This window comes from Cynocephalus volans, chromosome 16, assembly GCF_027409185.1.
Source record: "Cynocephalus volans isolate mCynVol1 chromosome 16, mCynVol1.pri, whole genome shotgun sequence".
Taxonomy (NCBI): domain Eukaryota; kingdom Metazoa; phylum Chordata; class Mammalia; order Dermoptera; family Cynocephalidae; genus Cynocephalus; species Cynocephalus volans.
In genome coordinates, this window is record NC_084475.1 from 13711567 (window position 1) to 13724752 (window position 13186).

A 13186-nucleotide genomic window follows, 5' to 3' on the forward strand; every position below is an offset into this window, starting at 1 on the left:
AGAGCAATGCCATCACAGGGATGACCATCCTCAATTGATTTAAAAAATTGCAAATTTTGCTATTTAAATTATTTTATTCATAATGTATTTGTGACATACCCCATGACTGAGACACGCTGACTTAAACTGTCTTCCTGAAACAGAGCTCCTCCCAAAGCAAGCTTGGGTAGGCCCTAAACAGCAAATGATCTATGAAGTTACAGTTTTGCTAAGGGCCCAGGGCAATGCTGTCTGATAGAACTTTCTATGATAATGGAAATGTTCTATACCTGTGCTGTCCAATACTGTAGCCACTAGCATGCACAGCTATAGAGCACCTGACATGTGGCTAAGTACAGCTGAGGAGGTAAATTTTACATTTCTTTCTATTTCAATTCATTTATATTTAAATGTAGAGAGCGACAGGTGGCTAGTGCCTATTGTATTAGAGAGTGCTGGTCTAAAAGGCCTCACTAAAACCATATTCTAGCCAATATCTACCTGGCCATGATAGAAAAACAACTGAAAGTTACTGGAAACTTTGAGTCCTAATTCCAAAATGTATTTAAATTATCTTGCCTTATTTACCTAACAGGTAGGGGGATGACATAATATAGCAGATGTGGAAATGATTTTAATGCCAATCCTAGTATAGCCTGAGACTGTGGCTTTGGTTGTAGCTTCCTTGATCTGAAGACCAAAAAGTAGGGTTCGGGCATCTCTGTGACCATAGCCTGTGGCAGGAGATGCTAGGGAATCTAAAAGTTGCCCTGTCACTTTTATTTGGGACCATGCAGGGATCCCAGAGTTGCGATTCTGCCCTCTGGGTGTTTGTGCCGGTTCTCACTCAAATCCCACAGCATAATTTGGAAGTGTGCTAACAGCTTCTGCTACAGTGCACGCCCAGGAACACAGTATGTTGAGCAAAATGTCATCCCATACAGGAGCCTGTGCTAATTATAATGTCAGGCTTCCCACTGAGATACAGATAATTAAAGGAGACTATTACAGTGTTTTCAAACTCCCAGAGTCAATGAGAAGTATCTTCAAATGTAACCTGCTGGAAACAAAAAAGCCATCTGAGACGTCCCCATTTAAGACCCCCACGACCAGAACCAGAGGATCTTTAAGGGTCAAAGCAAGGAGAAGCCAAAAGCAGGAGGGAGGTGAGGGGTGGGGCAGAGGAAGAGGTGGAAGGGGACTGACGTTTTTTAGGTCCTGCTATGTTCTAGGTACCATAATATGCACTTAATAGCAGACAACACAGTAGGTGGTTCTGCTTGTTGCTATAGCTGCCACCTCCATTAATATTGAACTGCAAGGCAGACATTATCTCCATTTACAGCTGGGAAAACTGAGACCCCTATGATCTTATCTAAGGTTATCTAGCTAGTAAAGCATTTAGTGGCTCTGAGATCCAAGCCCTGGTCTTTCTGCCTCTAAAGCCTGTGTTGTCCCATCCCTCCAGTGGACCGTCTGTATGGGTCCTGGATCATCCTCACTCAATGGTGGTGGCAGTGGTGGGTGTGGAGGCGCCTCAAGGGCATTCATTCTACACATCTCTGTAGAGCACCCACGGTGGCAGGCCCTGAACTGAGCCAGACGCAACTGGAGCGAGAACCACGCCAACACGCCAACATAGCACTGCAGCCGTTAACATGTCATGTGGCAAGGTAACCGTCTCTGAAAAACTGTGTGATCCACTGAAAGAAAAGGAACGTGGAGCTCACCATGGCAAGAGGCAGATCGGAGGCAACACACTGAGACTGGGCATGGGTTGCGCTCTGCCCCTAACTGGGGTGTGTGGCCTAGGGCTTGATATTTAGGCTTTCTAGGTCTCAGTTCCCAAAGTATAAAACAGATATCTAAATAATACACATGGAGCACTTTATACGGTGTCTGGAAATTGGAAAGGCCCCGGTAAGTGGCAGCATTTAGCATCAGTGTATTTTATTATGGCCAATAATTGGTGCCTCTACACGGCGCTCAGCCCATGCATTGACTGAGCCTGGGTCACCAGTGGCTGAGAACAGCCCTCCAGTTTCCAGAAGCAGAGCAACATGCAGTAGAAGCTGTCACATCACAGTGTTTACCCTGGAAAGGTCCACATCTAATAACAGAATTTTCTATTCCACCTTTGTCTCAGGAAGACAAAGAGTCAATAAGTTCTTCACGGCTCTTGGCTCCTTCCTGCAGGCCATGACTCTGATCTTGTTCCAAGTGCCACCCCTCCAAAGCCACCCTTGCAGCACGTGGAGCCCACACAAAGGCTAGCTCAATGCCCAGGCTCACACCACCAGCACCAGCAGCCGCCATCTCCCCCTGCCACTCTCAACTGTCCCCTGACTTTTCAGTGTTCCAACAGATCATCCATATTTCAAACTAAACCAGAATCCAAAAGCAATCGGCACCTCCTTGGAAAGCATGGTTCAAAGACACCCCAAAGCCAATGCCTCGGAGAGTGGTACAGAGGTCAGTCCCCAGTCACAAAGGGCTTTACTGTAAGCATATTGGTTCGGTGGCATGGAACAACGAGGAAGGAGCTTAATCAACAGCAAGAACTGGTGACGAAGAGTTAAAAGTTTTCCATATGATCCTGCAATTCCACTCCAAGGTATGTACTCGAGAATGTATGTCCGTACAAATACTTAAAGACAAATAGCAGCATTATTCACACCAGCCATAAAGCAGAAACAACCCAAATGTCCATCAAATGATGAATGGATAAACAAAATGCCACGCATCCATAGAAGGGAATATTACCTGGCCATAAAAAGGAAGATGTACTCATAGTAGCTCCAACGTAGATGAACCTTGAAAACACTGTGCTAACTGAAAGAAGCCAAACACAAAAGGCCGCATATTACATTATATCATTTATATAAACATCCAGATCCAAGAACTCTGTAGAGACAGAAGGTGGATTACTGCCAGGAGTTGGAGTCAGGGGTTAGCAGGGAGTGACTGCTGATGGGTATGGGGTTTCTTTATGGGGTGATAAAAATGTTCTAGAATAGACAGTGATGATGGTTGCACAAACTTATGAATATAGCACTGAAAATCACTGAATGGTATATGTTGAAAGTGAACTTCATGGTATGTGAATCATATCTCAATATTTTAAAAAAGTTAACAGGGACTATTTCCTCAGTGGGCAAGTGTAATTAACGAGCCTTCAAAGGACCAGGAGATCTTGTGAATTTTCTTTTCTTTAAAAATAAAGCGTGGGAGGAAATGCCACAAAACAAAGAAAGAGAGATTGAGAGAGAGAAAACGTGGGAGTAAAATGAACCGGCGGGGTCAGCAACTATTTAAGTGTGCCATTGGTCTTAGAAAAAGAATGTCAGCAAGAAACACAGACCATGAATTTCCGTTCTATCTCTGGGGACTGGCCAGTCACAAAGAACCAAGGGACGACATGAACAGGGGTTGCGTAGTGGGGGTCAGCAGGGGGAGAGGGAGCAATGTCCATGAGAAACAGATTGCAACAGCCCCCCAAGCCCTGACACCTCCACTGCACACATGCAGACTGAATAAATATGATGTCTCCTTTTACCACCACCTGACATCTCACTTGATGAGGACCAGGGGAATAGTGGCTGAATTAACTCAATAAGTCTGAAGGATTCTTTAGAAGCTCAGAGACAGCCAGGCATGTGAAACAAGGAAGACAAAGCCAGCAGCTCATGGGGATCCTGGGGTGAGACTAAGACTCCAAGGACCAGGCTCAGGCTTACACAGGGTTGTTGCACTGTTGAAGCCATTCAAGGGCTCCAGCTGAGCTTCTCTGGCCTGCATTTGAAAGATATCTTTGGTCTCTGTGGTTGGCCAAAGGATGACTCCAAATATATCCAGGTCTTAATCCCTGCAACCTGTGAACGTTACCTTTCAGGACAAAAGAGACTATTCAGACGCAATGATCCTGGATTATCTGAGTGAGCCCGAAATGCAATCATGAGAATCTTTTTAAGGAAGCAGAGGGGGAGATTTGACACAGAAGAGAAAGCACTGTGACCACAGAGGCACAGACTGGTGTGATGTGGCCACAAGCCAAGGAATGCAGCAGCCTCCAGAAGCTGCAAGAGGCAAAGAACGGATTCTCCCATGGGACCTCCAGCAGGAACACAGCCCTGCCAACCCCTTGACTCCACCCCAGTGAAACTGATTCCAGACTTCTGGCCTCCAGAACTGCAGGAGAATAAATTTAGATTGTCTGAAGCCAGTAAGTTTATGCTAATTTGTTAGGGAAGCCTTAGAAAACTAATACAGTCCCTCATTATGTTTCTAACCATGCTAAGTATTAAAACAATCCCAATAAGATTAACTCTGTTATAAAGCAATAACTTCTATATGTTTGTGTGTGTGTTGAGGGGAAGGGGTGTGGAGGTGGTTAGGTGGTGGCGGTCTCCTTCCAAAACACATTTTTATCTCATCCCAAGTAAAAAATATTTATCGTAGGAAAGTTTAATTATAAATCTCACAAAAATATGAAGAAAATAAAAATCTGTCCTAATCCTATTACCCAGGAATAACCAACCACTGTTAATATGTTGGTGTCTAAATTTGTGCTTTTGTTCCCCAAAATGAAAGTCACTTCTAATTAAAATCTCAAGCATTCCTTTTAAAGCCATTATTAGGAACCGTCAATGAAGACAAGCCAAATAATTAAAATCAACTGTCATGCTGTGCTGGAGATACAAATAGTGACCCCTGGGTCTCTTTATGTCACAGCAACAACCAGCAAAATGAACTTGGCTCTTGACTCTAATGAGAGAAAAACAAAAAGCATGTGATTCATCTAGCCTCTTCTTCTGTGACCTTTATAAATAATTCCAAACAGGAAGAAGAGCATTTGCCAATGTATCGTCAAGATCCACAGAAGTCAAATGTCCTCCCTTAGCCCACCTGGCAGCCAACATAGCAGGACAACTAGGGACACCAAAGTCTTTCTCGGCCTCCCCTCTCCTAGAATGGAGGTGAGGTACAAAGTGTTTGAGTATAAGCTGAATGTATCAAAGCTTCAATACATGTTGTAACTTTGGATCCAAAAAAGAATATGGCATGGACCTTCTTGCCAGAAGCTCCATCTATGGGAGAAAAGAAACACGTTTAAATAATTGCAAATCAGAGTGACAATTGTCATAACAGAAGAAGATATAGGATACAGCAAGGTGTCACAAAGGCAGGCACGATTAACTTTGCTAAAGAAAGAAAATTAATAATGCACTATTTTATATTATTCTTCACAGAACCATCCAATGCTAGGGCTAGAAGGAGCCATTGAGATAATTTAATACAACCCCCTAAATTGTCAGTGCAATTGTGTTTGAATGAGATAACCTCTAGAATCCCTTTAAGCTTTAAATTTCTCATTGTCACAGAGCACTGTTTCACGGTTGAGACCGTAAGCTACTCATGAAAGAGATTAGAAGGAACTCAATTGCTAGTTGATTTTTAATTCCACTCAAACACAGAAAGGGAGCTAGTTTTCCTCAGGTCCAGGAACTTTTGGTAGGCTCAGAGCCCTCCAGTCTGCACAATATTGCCTGAAAAGCCCTGTAAGAGACAGTATGTTCAAAAGACTGCAGTCTGGGGTCCTTTCAAAGAAAATATGCTGCTTCCTTGGGATATCATTTTCCAAGGGGCTGGGGCTCCCTAGCCACCTCCACAGATGCACAAGGGCTGAGGCCAGGAGGCGGCTGGGTGAGGAATTTACATAGAGCCAAACGGATGCCTTTTGCTGCATGTGCCAGTAGGATTCAAATCTGCTGGGCTCCATCAGTCATTACCATTTCTTCCTAAAACATTTAAACTGCTTGTACAATTGTACATTTTTTTCACCTAAAGTGAGAGATTTCCTGCTCTAGGACTGTGGAAGGTCTTCATGAGGTCCAAACACCCAAAACTGTCTACAAAATACTGTGTTTTGCTCTGGCTGAATGTTTGTGTCCCCCCAAAATTCATATGTTAAAACCTAATCCTCAACGTGCTAGTATTAGGAGGTGGGGCTTTGGGGAAGTTTTAGGTCATGAGGTGGAGCCCTCATGAATGGCATTAGTGTCCTTGTAAAAGAGGCCCCAGAGAGTTCTTGTGTCTTCTTTCTAGCATGTGAGGATATAATGAGAAGACAGCCATCTGTAACCCAGAAGAGGCCCCTCACCAGACTCTGACCTTGCTGGCATCCTGATCTTGAACTTCAGCCTCCAGAACCATGAGAAATAGATTTCTGTTGTTTATAAGCCACCCCAGTTCACGGAATTTTGTTATAGTAGCCCAAACGGACTAAGACATGTATACAACATTCTCTGTGACTCTTATCAGATTCTTAAGGAGGATCATGAACCATAGAAGCTTCAGAATGAGTTTGTCCTTGCACATGTGTATTAAATATTAATCCGAGTGCCCTGGGTATGCATATGCTATGGTAGTGTCCTTGCACTGGAGTGTTCTTGCACTCCAGAAATCTCCGGGAGATAGGACGCTCATTAACAAACCTTGCTTTCTCCTTCTATGTTAGAAAACAAAAATTTTTTTTAATGAAATATCATCCCCAGGGCATACAAAACTGAACTAACAAAGACAAAAAACTTCAAAAAAATCAATTATTTATTTAGTCATTGTGAAAAGGCTTTCTTAAAACTGAGAGTTTCAGGGAATGTCGAAGTGCTCATTAAATTTTTAATAAACCATAAAGGATAGTTTTTTGGGTTTTTTTTTTGTCTTTTTCGTGACCGGCACTCAGCCAGTGAGTGCACCGGCCAGTCCTATATAGGATCCGAACCCGCGGCGGGAGCATCGCCGCGCTCCCAGGCCATGGGCTCGGCCCTAAAGGATAGTTTTAAAGAAGAAACCTTTTCAATAGTGAGCTGGCTCCAAACAAGCTCTTGAAAGGGTCCTCATCAAAGAGCATTGAGCTGCTAGATGGTAACTGGGTAACTGTGTGTGAGTTCATTTCTCTTTACACTGGAGTAGACACTGGAAACTTGAGCCACAGTGGGATCTTCGGGGACGCATCTATTTGTATGCAGACCCTTGATGATTTCATCCAGTGTCATGGGTTTAAGTAGCATTCATGTGCCAACGATTCACTAACTCATACGTCCAGCCAGACTTCGCTTCCAACTCCAAACTCATGTCCAGCTGTCTTGTTGGTACTTCCTCTTGAATGTCAACAGCAACCAAACCCCACCATCCAAAACTGAATTCCTGACATTATCCCTGAAATCTGCTCCAGTTGCAGGCTTCCCGTCTCAGGTGACGGCCACTCCATTCTCGCAGCTGGCCAGCCCTGAAACCTTCGGGTCCCTGCTGGCTCCTCTCTTTCTTTCACACCCCACATCCAATCCATCCTCAGTAGAGACCCAGATGGATCCCTTCTCACCTCCTCCAGCACCACCACCTGGTCTGAGCCACCACCGTCTTTGACCTGGATTCTGCAGTGGCCTCCATACACATTTCCCTGCTTCCATCCTCCACACCTGGAGGGAACCTTCTGAAGCTCAAGGCAAGTCACATGCTCCTCAGTGGCTCATCCCCCACAGAGCAAAAGTGCATGTTTTTATAATGCCTCTGAGTTCCACCTAGGGCAGGCTCACCTCCCTGCCCTCACCTGTACTCCTCTCCCCGCTGCTCCCCCTGCTGCAGCCACACTGGACTCCTGACTCTGCCTCGCCTCGAAGGTGCCAGCCACGCTCTTGCCTCAGGGCCTTTGCACCAGCTGTTCCCTCTGCCTGGAGCACTCACTCTTTCCCAGAGATCTGCATGACTAATTGCAAGGCAAGGACACCCAGTGAGGCCCACCCTGCCTATTCTATTTAAAGGGTCAACTTGTTCCTCTAACACTTTACTGTCTCCTCTGCCCTTTTGAACTTTTTTTTTTTTTTTGGTCAGTCAACAAATATTAATTAAATCAAATAGATATTACTAATTAGGTGTTAATTGTTATATGCCAGGTTCTGTGCTAGGTCCTGGGGAACTTCTTTTTTATAACTAACCACCTCCTACCACAATATATAATTCCTTATTACTTTGTTCATTAACTAGCTCATCCTGCTATAATATTACTTATGATGCCAGGGATCTCCATCTGTTTTAGTACTGACATAACCCAAGTACCTACAACACAATGTTAAAATATAATTAATGAAACTCAAGACTGGGAAAGAAATCTCCCTTCAAAGCTCTCAAGCCAGGCAAGCCAGCTGTTCTCTCGTTTACTGAACCAGTGGCTATCACCATGCTTCCAATGAAGCCTAACTCAGGTGAGATTCCTGAGACACTCTGTCCTCATCTTAAAAAATGCATCTGCATTCACCATAAGAGAGACAAAAATGGAACTTAGACTTGGAAACTCCAAAGACCCAGAAGAGGGTCTCTTGTCAGGGAAGAAGCAATGTTTGAATCTATGCTGATTAGGGTCATCAAACATTGCTGTCATTCCCTGCATCTTCCTACCAGTGCACCTGTTTCTGTCCTTATGCCGAGTTCTCACTGGAGACAATGAACATTTGAGAGAGTGACACTGACTCTCCTGGGCCTTCTATACGAATGAGCCGGGAAGGGATTCCAGTCAAGCACACTGCGACACAGACGTGTAGTGGCAGGGGCAGGTGGGAAAGAGTCCAGTAGAGGAAAGCTGAGCACTCAAAGTCCAGTGCTATGAAACCTGGTTCCTAGAACACTTGTTTTGTTCTACAGGGAAACAGAGAATCACCATGGTATATCTCAAGCCAGCGTGGTTATCTTATTTGTCTTTAAACCCACTGGACAGATCTTTACTCTTTTCAGTTGGTTAAGGACGGGGTCTTGAATGGCAGAAAGACAGAGAACTTAATTATGACTGACAAAACAACATAAGTAGCCTCCCTTCGCTAATGATTAGCATTTCATCAGCTGAAAGTGACTGCAGAGGCTTTCAAATCATTCTCTACAGAGGCTTTCAAATCATTCTCTACAGAGGCTTTCAAATCATTCTCTACAGAGGCTTTCATCTCCCAGGGAGCTCCTAAAGATATTGGGGTGAGCATGACCAGACCCTGCCAGCAGAGCAAATCTACTTTGGTCATCTTTGTGCACTGGGATCCATAAGACTTCATCTTGAGACATCCTGAATAGAAAGCTCTAGAAAACCAACCAAAAAAGAATACTCATGACCCAAAGGGAAAGGGCCAAGAGGGAAACGAGAGAGAAACAGATGCTGATGAAAAGTTTGGGAAAACCAGCTTAGACATAATCACATGACAGAAATTCCTAAGATTAGGATAGAAATAATAGAGGAACGTGCTTCTCACCTGAAGAAATATTGGGGTTTAAAAAGTGATTGGACACATAATGCTTCAGGCAGATTTAATATATACTAGAATATAAAACATATATTCTAATATAATTCTAACATAATTCTAATATTAGAATTCACATTTTTTAAAGGTGACAAAAAATGTCTTCATTGTGCAAGCAAAAGAACATCATCTTACACAGAGGAATAAACTTGGTTTGGCCAGGCCCTTTGCTTCCACGATACTAAAGCCAGAAGACAACGGAGTTACATTTGAAGAGAAAACTGTTGTGACCTGAGAGAGCTTTGCCCCGCCAAGTCATTGTTCCTGTAATAGGATAACAGATTGACACTGTGAATTCTGCAAGCGCTCAGAAACTCTATGACCCGAGGATGATCCCTGGGAAAGATTATGGCTCAAACTCGAGTTCCAAAACAGTGAAAGATGAAACAGAATGTTTAAGAACTCAAGACTGAGGAAGTCGTGTGCAAAGGCAGTCAGGAGTATTAACAACACTAATGATGGCTCCCATTTTTCAAATGCTCATAAGGCCCCAGCGCTATACTGAAAGCTGTATGTATGTTGAGCTCCCCATTTATTTCTCAAAGTAAGCCCATTGCAGTATTATCCCATTTCATTGATGAGAAAACCAAGGTTCAAGGAGGTCTAGCAATTTGTCAAGATAAACTTGTTAGTAAGTGGCAGAGCTGGAACTCCAAAATGTATCCCAAAGAGCTCACGTTCCTTCAATGTATTTATTTTCATATTATTTTTATGCTTATCCATGTCTTCTAATTGCTCTAAAAAAGACACATGTTACTTTTTAAATAAAACATCAATAAGTCTCTTGTTTCCAATTAAAATAAATCCAAAGTCATAAAACAAAATTACTACAAAATGCTAAATAGGAAAGTTGGTAAGAACATTTCAAAAAGATGCCCGCATGAAGAAAGCAGGTAGGGAAAACATCCGTATCAAACTGTATTTAATTTGATATCTTCAAGAAGCATGAAGAAGAACCAGAGGTATCCTGTATTTATAAAAGGTGTCCTTTTTTTAATTAATTTTTTTGTTAATCATATAACAGTTATAAATGTATGCTCCAAAGAACTTTGTATCAAATATGTAAAGAAAGGAACTCATAGGTAGAAACAGAAGAAGTTGCTTAAAGTAACCAGAATGGGAAGTTTTAGCATACAATGATCAATCCCCAATGAGTAATCCAAAAAATAAAGTCAAGAAAGATTTACACTCTCACCTCCACTCCCCTCCAAAAAGGACCAGTGTGGCAATTGCCCGCCCATACCCCTTTTGCAGGCTGGTGGCTGCGGATCAAGGGTGAGGCCTCACCTGGAACGTTGTGTATGGTGATGGCCAGAATGAGCAGTGCAATCCTCCTCCAGCTGCTGACACCAGGCTGCGTCAGGTTCCCCCGAGCAGGCACCGCGGGAGCAGGGCCCTCCAGGAGGCCGGTGGCCACAGCCTTCTTCCTCTGATACGCCTCGCCGTTCTCACTCTTGTCTGAGCAAAAAGAGAGGGACGGGGAAAGAGCGCTTTGAGCACGTGCACGTTGGCACTCGGGCAGACAGCAGCAGGACAAGGCTTTCAAGACTGGGGAACGTTCTACACCCTAACTTCCTGTAGACTGTTTTTTGTTCATTCATTCACTCATTCATTCATTCGTCAAGCATGCATGGAATAGACATTCAGTGCCCAATGTTTGGGTATGAAAAAGGGTACAAAAGATGAAATACGGTATCCTAGCAATGTCTGTTTCAGACAGGCAACATGGAATAGTGATTAGGAACACAGAGTCCAGAACCAGACAGCCTGGTTTGTTTCCTGACTCAGCCACTGATCAGCTGTGTGCTGCTAAACAAGCTTCTTTACCTGTCTGTACTGTAGTTTGCTGATTCATAAAAACAGAATAATAATAATACCTATGTAATAAGGGTTTTGTGAGAATAAGAGAGTGCGTGAAAGTGCTTAGAACACACACGGCGCGCTGAACGTGTTGATTGTTATTTTTAGAATTATGTTTTCTGTCTCCCACAGCCCTACAGAATTACCTAATATGTGACCCTCCTCTCGTGGTCACACTGACTTGTGGGAACAAATTCAGAGGCCAGGCTCAGCCTATCAGATTCCCTCCCCAGGGAGACTCAGTGACTCCAGTGTAGGTGCTGAATCTGAAGAATCCTGGCATGTCAGGGCAGCTGTGCCACAGTGGAATGAGAGAGGCAGCCTGACAGACACAGAAGAGAGCAGATGTACACCCACAGGTAGAGAGGGGAAGCCAGGCAGCCAGAGGGAAAGAGAGAGAAACAGACAAATTTCAAACAGGTGCCGAGGGACATTTATGGGTCAACTTCAGTGCCCAGCCCTTGGGTTTCAAGAGCTAATCCTCCTTTTTAAAAATCCCTTCTGTGTGTGTGTGTGTGTGTGTGTGTGTGTGTGTGTGTGTGTGTGTGTGTTTGTGTGAGAGAGAGAGAGAGAAAGAGAGAGAGAGAGCTTCAGTTCTTTGGTTTATACTTGAAGGGTGTCGTCTCTTAGGGCCAGATTGTCCTAAATACCCATGGTCCCCTAAAGTTATCTGTTTATTGCCCATGAAGGCAAATTGCATGGATCTGGAATACAGGAGGACAAGAGTGAGGTCGGGCATCCAGACTTCCATTTACGGCGTGGGATGGATGTGTGGGGAAGGCTTCCTGGAGGAGGTTGGTCTCGAGAGAATCTTAAACACGTGATGACACAAACAGAACTAAAGGTCTCTCTATCAGGAGAGGAAATAAAAACCTGGGAGGCGCCGTCTGTGAACTAAACAGGCAGGAGGCCATGGGCCTGAGGCTGTCTCTATATTCGGAGTTCCTGCACAGAGAACTGCAAACTAACTTAGAAAGTACACAAACCAAAATCTAACTTAGGAGTATATTTTTCGTAACAGATAACCATGTCTCAGCCAATCACAAGCAGCCGAGCTTCAGCCAATCACAGGCAGCCAACAGATTAGACTATGTCCAAATAAGGCAAATGCCTGGCTGTCACCAATCAAGCTATTTCTGTACTTTATTTCCTGTTCAGACTGTACAAACTCACTACCCACGTTTCGCACTGGAGCTCTCTGTACCTCTCCCGGTTTGGAGTGCTATCCAGGTCCTGAAAACTTTAATGCACAAATAAATTCCGTTAAATTTATTTTGGCTAAAGTTGTTCTTATAACATGTCACAGACAGCTGACCAGAACATGTGTTTAGGATCTCCTATGACAAGGGCAACCAGACATCCCAGTCTGGGCTTGCTTACCCAGGGGAATTATCAGTGTCCCCTTTCACTCTCTAAAGTGTCCTGGCTTGGATGATAAGTTACATGCTCCCCTGACTATGGGACACAGCAGCGGTGTGACACCTGGTCTGTTGGGGATATCGCTAAAGTTAACCATCCTCAGTCAGAAGGATGGGAGGGAGCCCTCCGTGGTATTTCTACTTCCCACTTCCATTCACAAAATTTCTTTCTTTTTCTTTGGCAGCTGGCCAGTACAGGGATCTGAACCCACGACCCTGGTGTTGCAACACCGTGCTCTAACCAAGTGAGCCAAACAGCCAGCTCCCAAAGTTTCCACACGTAAAAAACTCTCATTTCTAAGCTAAAAGTTGGGGGAAATTTTTCCCAAAGCCAAATGAAGAAACAAAGGTCAACTCTGAGGACCCCTTCACTTTCCTGACCACACACATTTGGTCCAGTGCCTCCTTACCCTTGTTGTAAAACAAGGCAAGGTGGTTTGTCTTGCCTTCTGGGGCCTCCATTTAAAGAGCAGAATCTCACTATGTTAACTTGATTGAATCTTTGATTCTTTTTCATATGAACTGCCTAGGAGGAATACTGTTTTATATTTCAAAACCATGAAAAAAAAAAATCTTCTTCTGAAAATCATC

General features: G+C 43.8%; 1 protein-coding gene across 1 annotated transcript in view; it reads right to left on the reverse strand.

Annotated features, from left to right (window-relative positions):
• Positions 1–13186, reverse strand: part of SLC39A11 (solute carrier family 39 member 11) — a 360418-nt gene that overhangs the window by 148112 nt on the left and 199120 nt on the right. The window contains exon 6 of the mRNA XM_063081195.1: positions 10605–10775. Coding sequence (XP_062937265.1) covers positions 10605–10775 — 171 coding nt within the window. The remainder of the gene's footprint in view (positions 1–10604; positions 10776–13186) is intronic.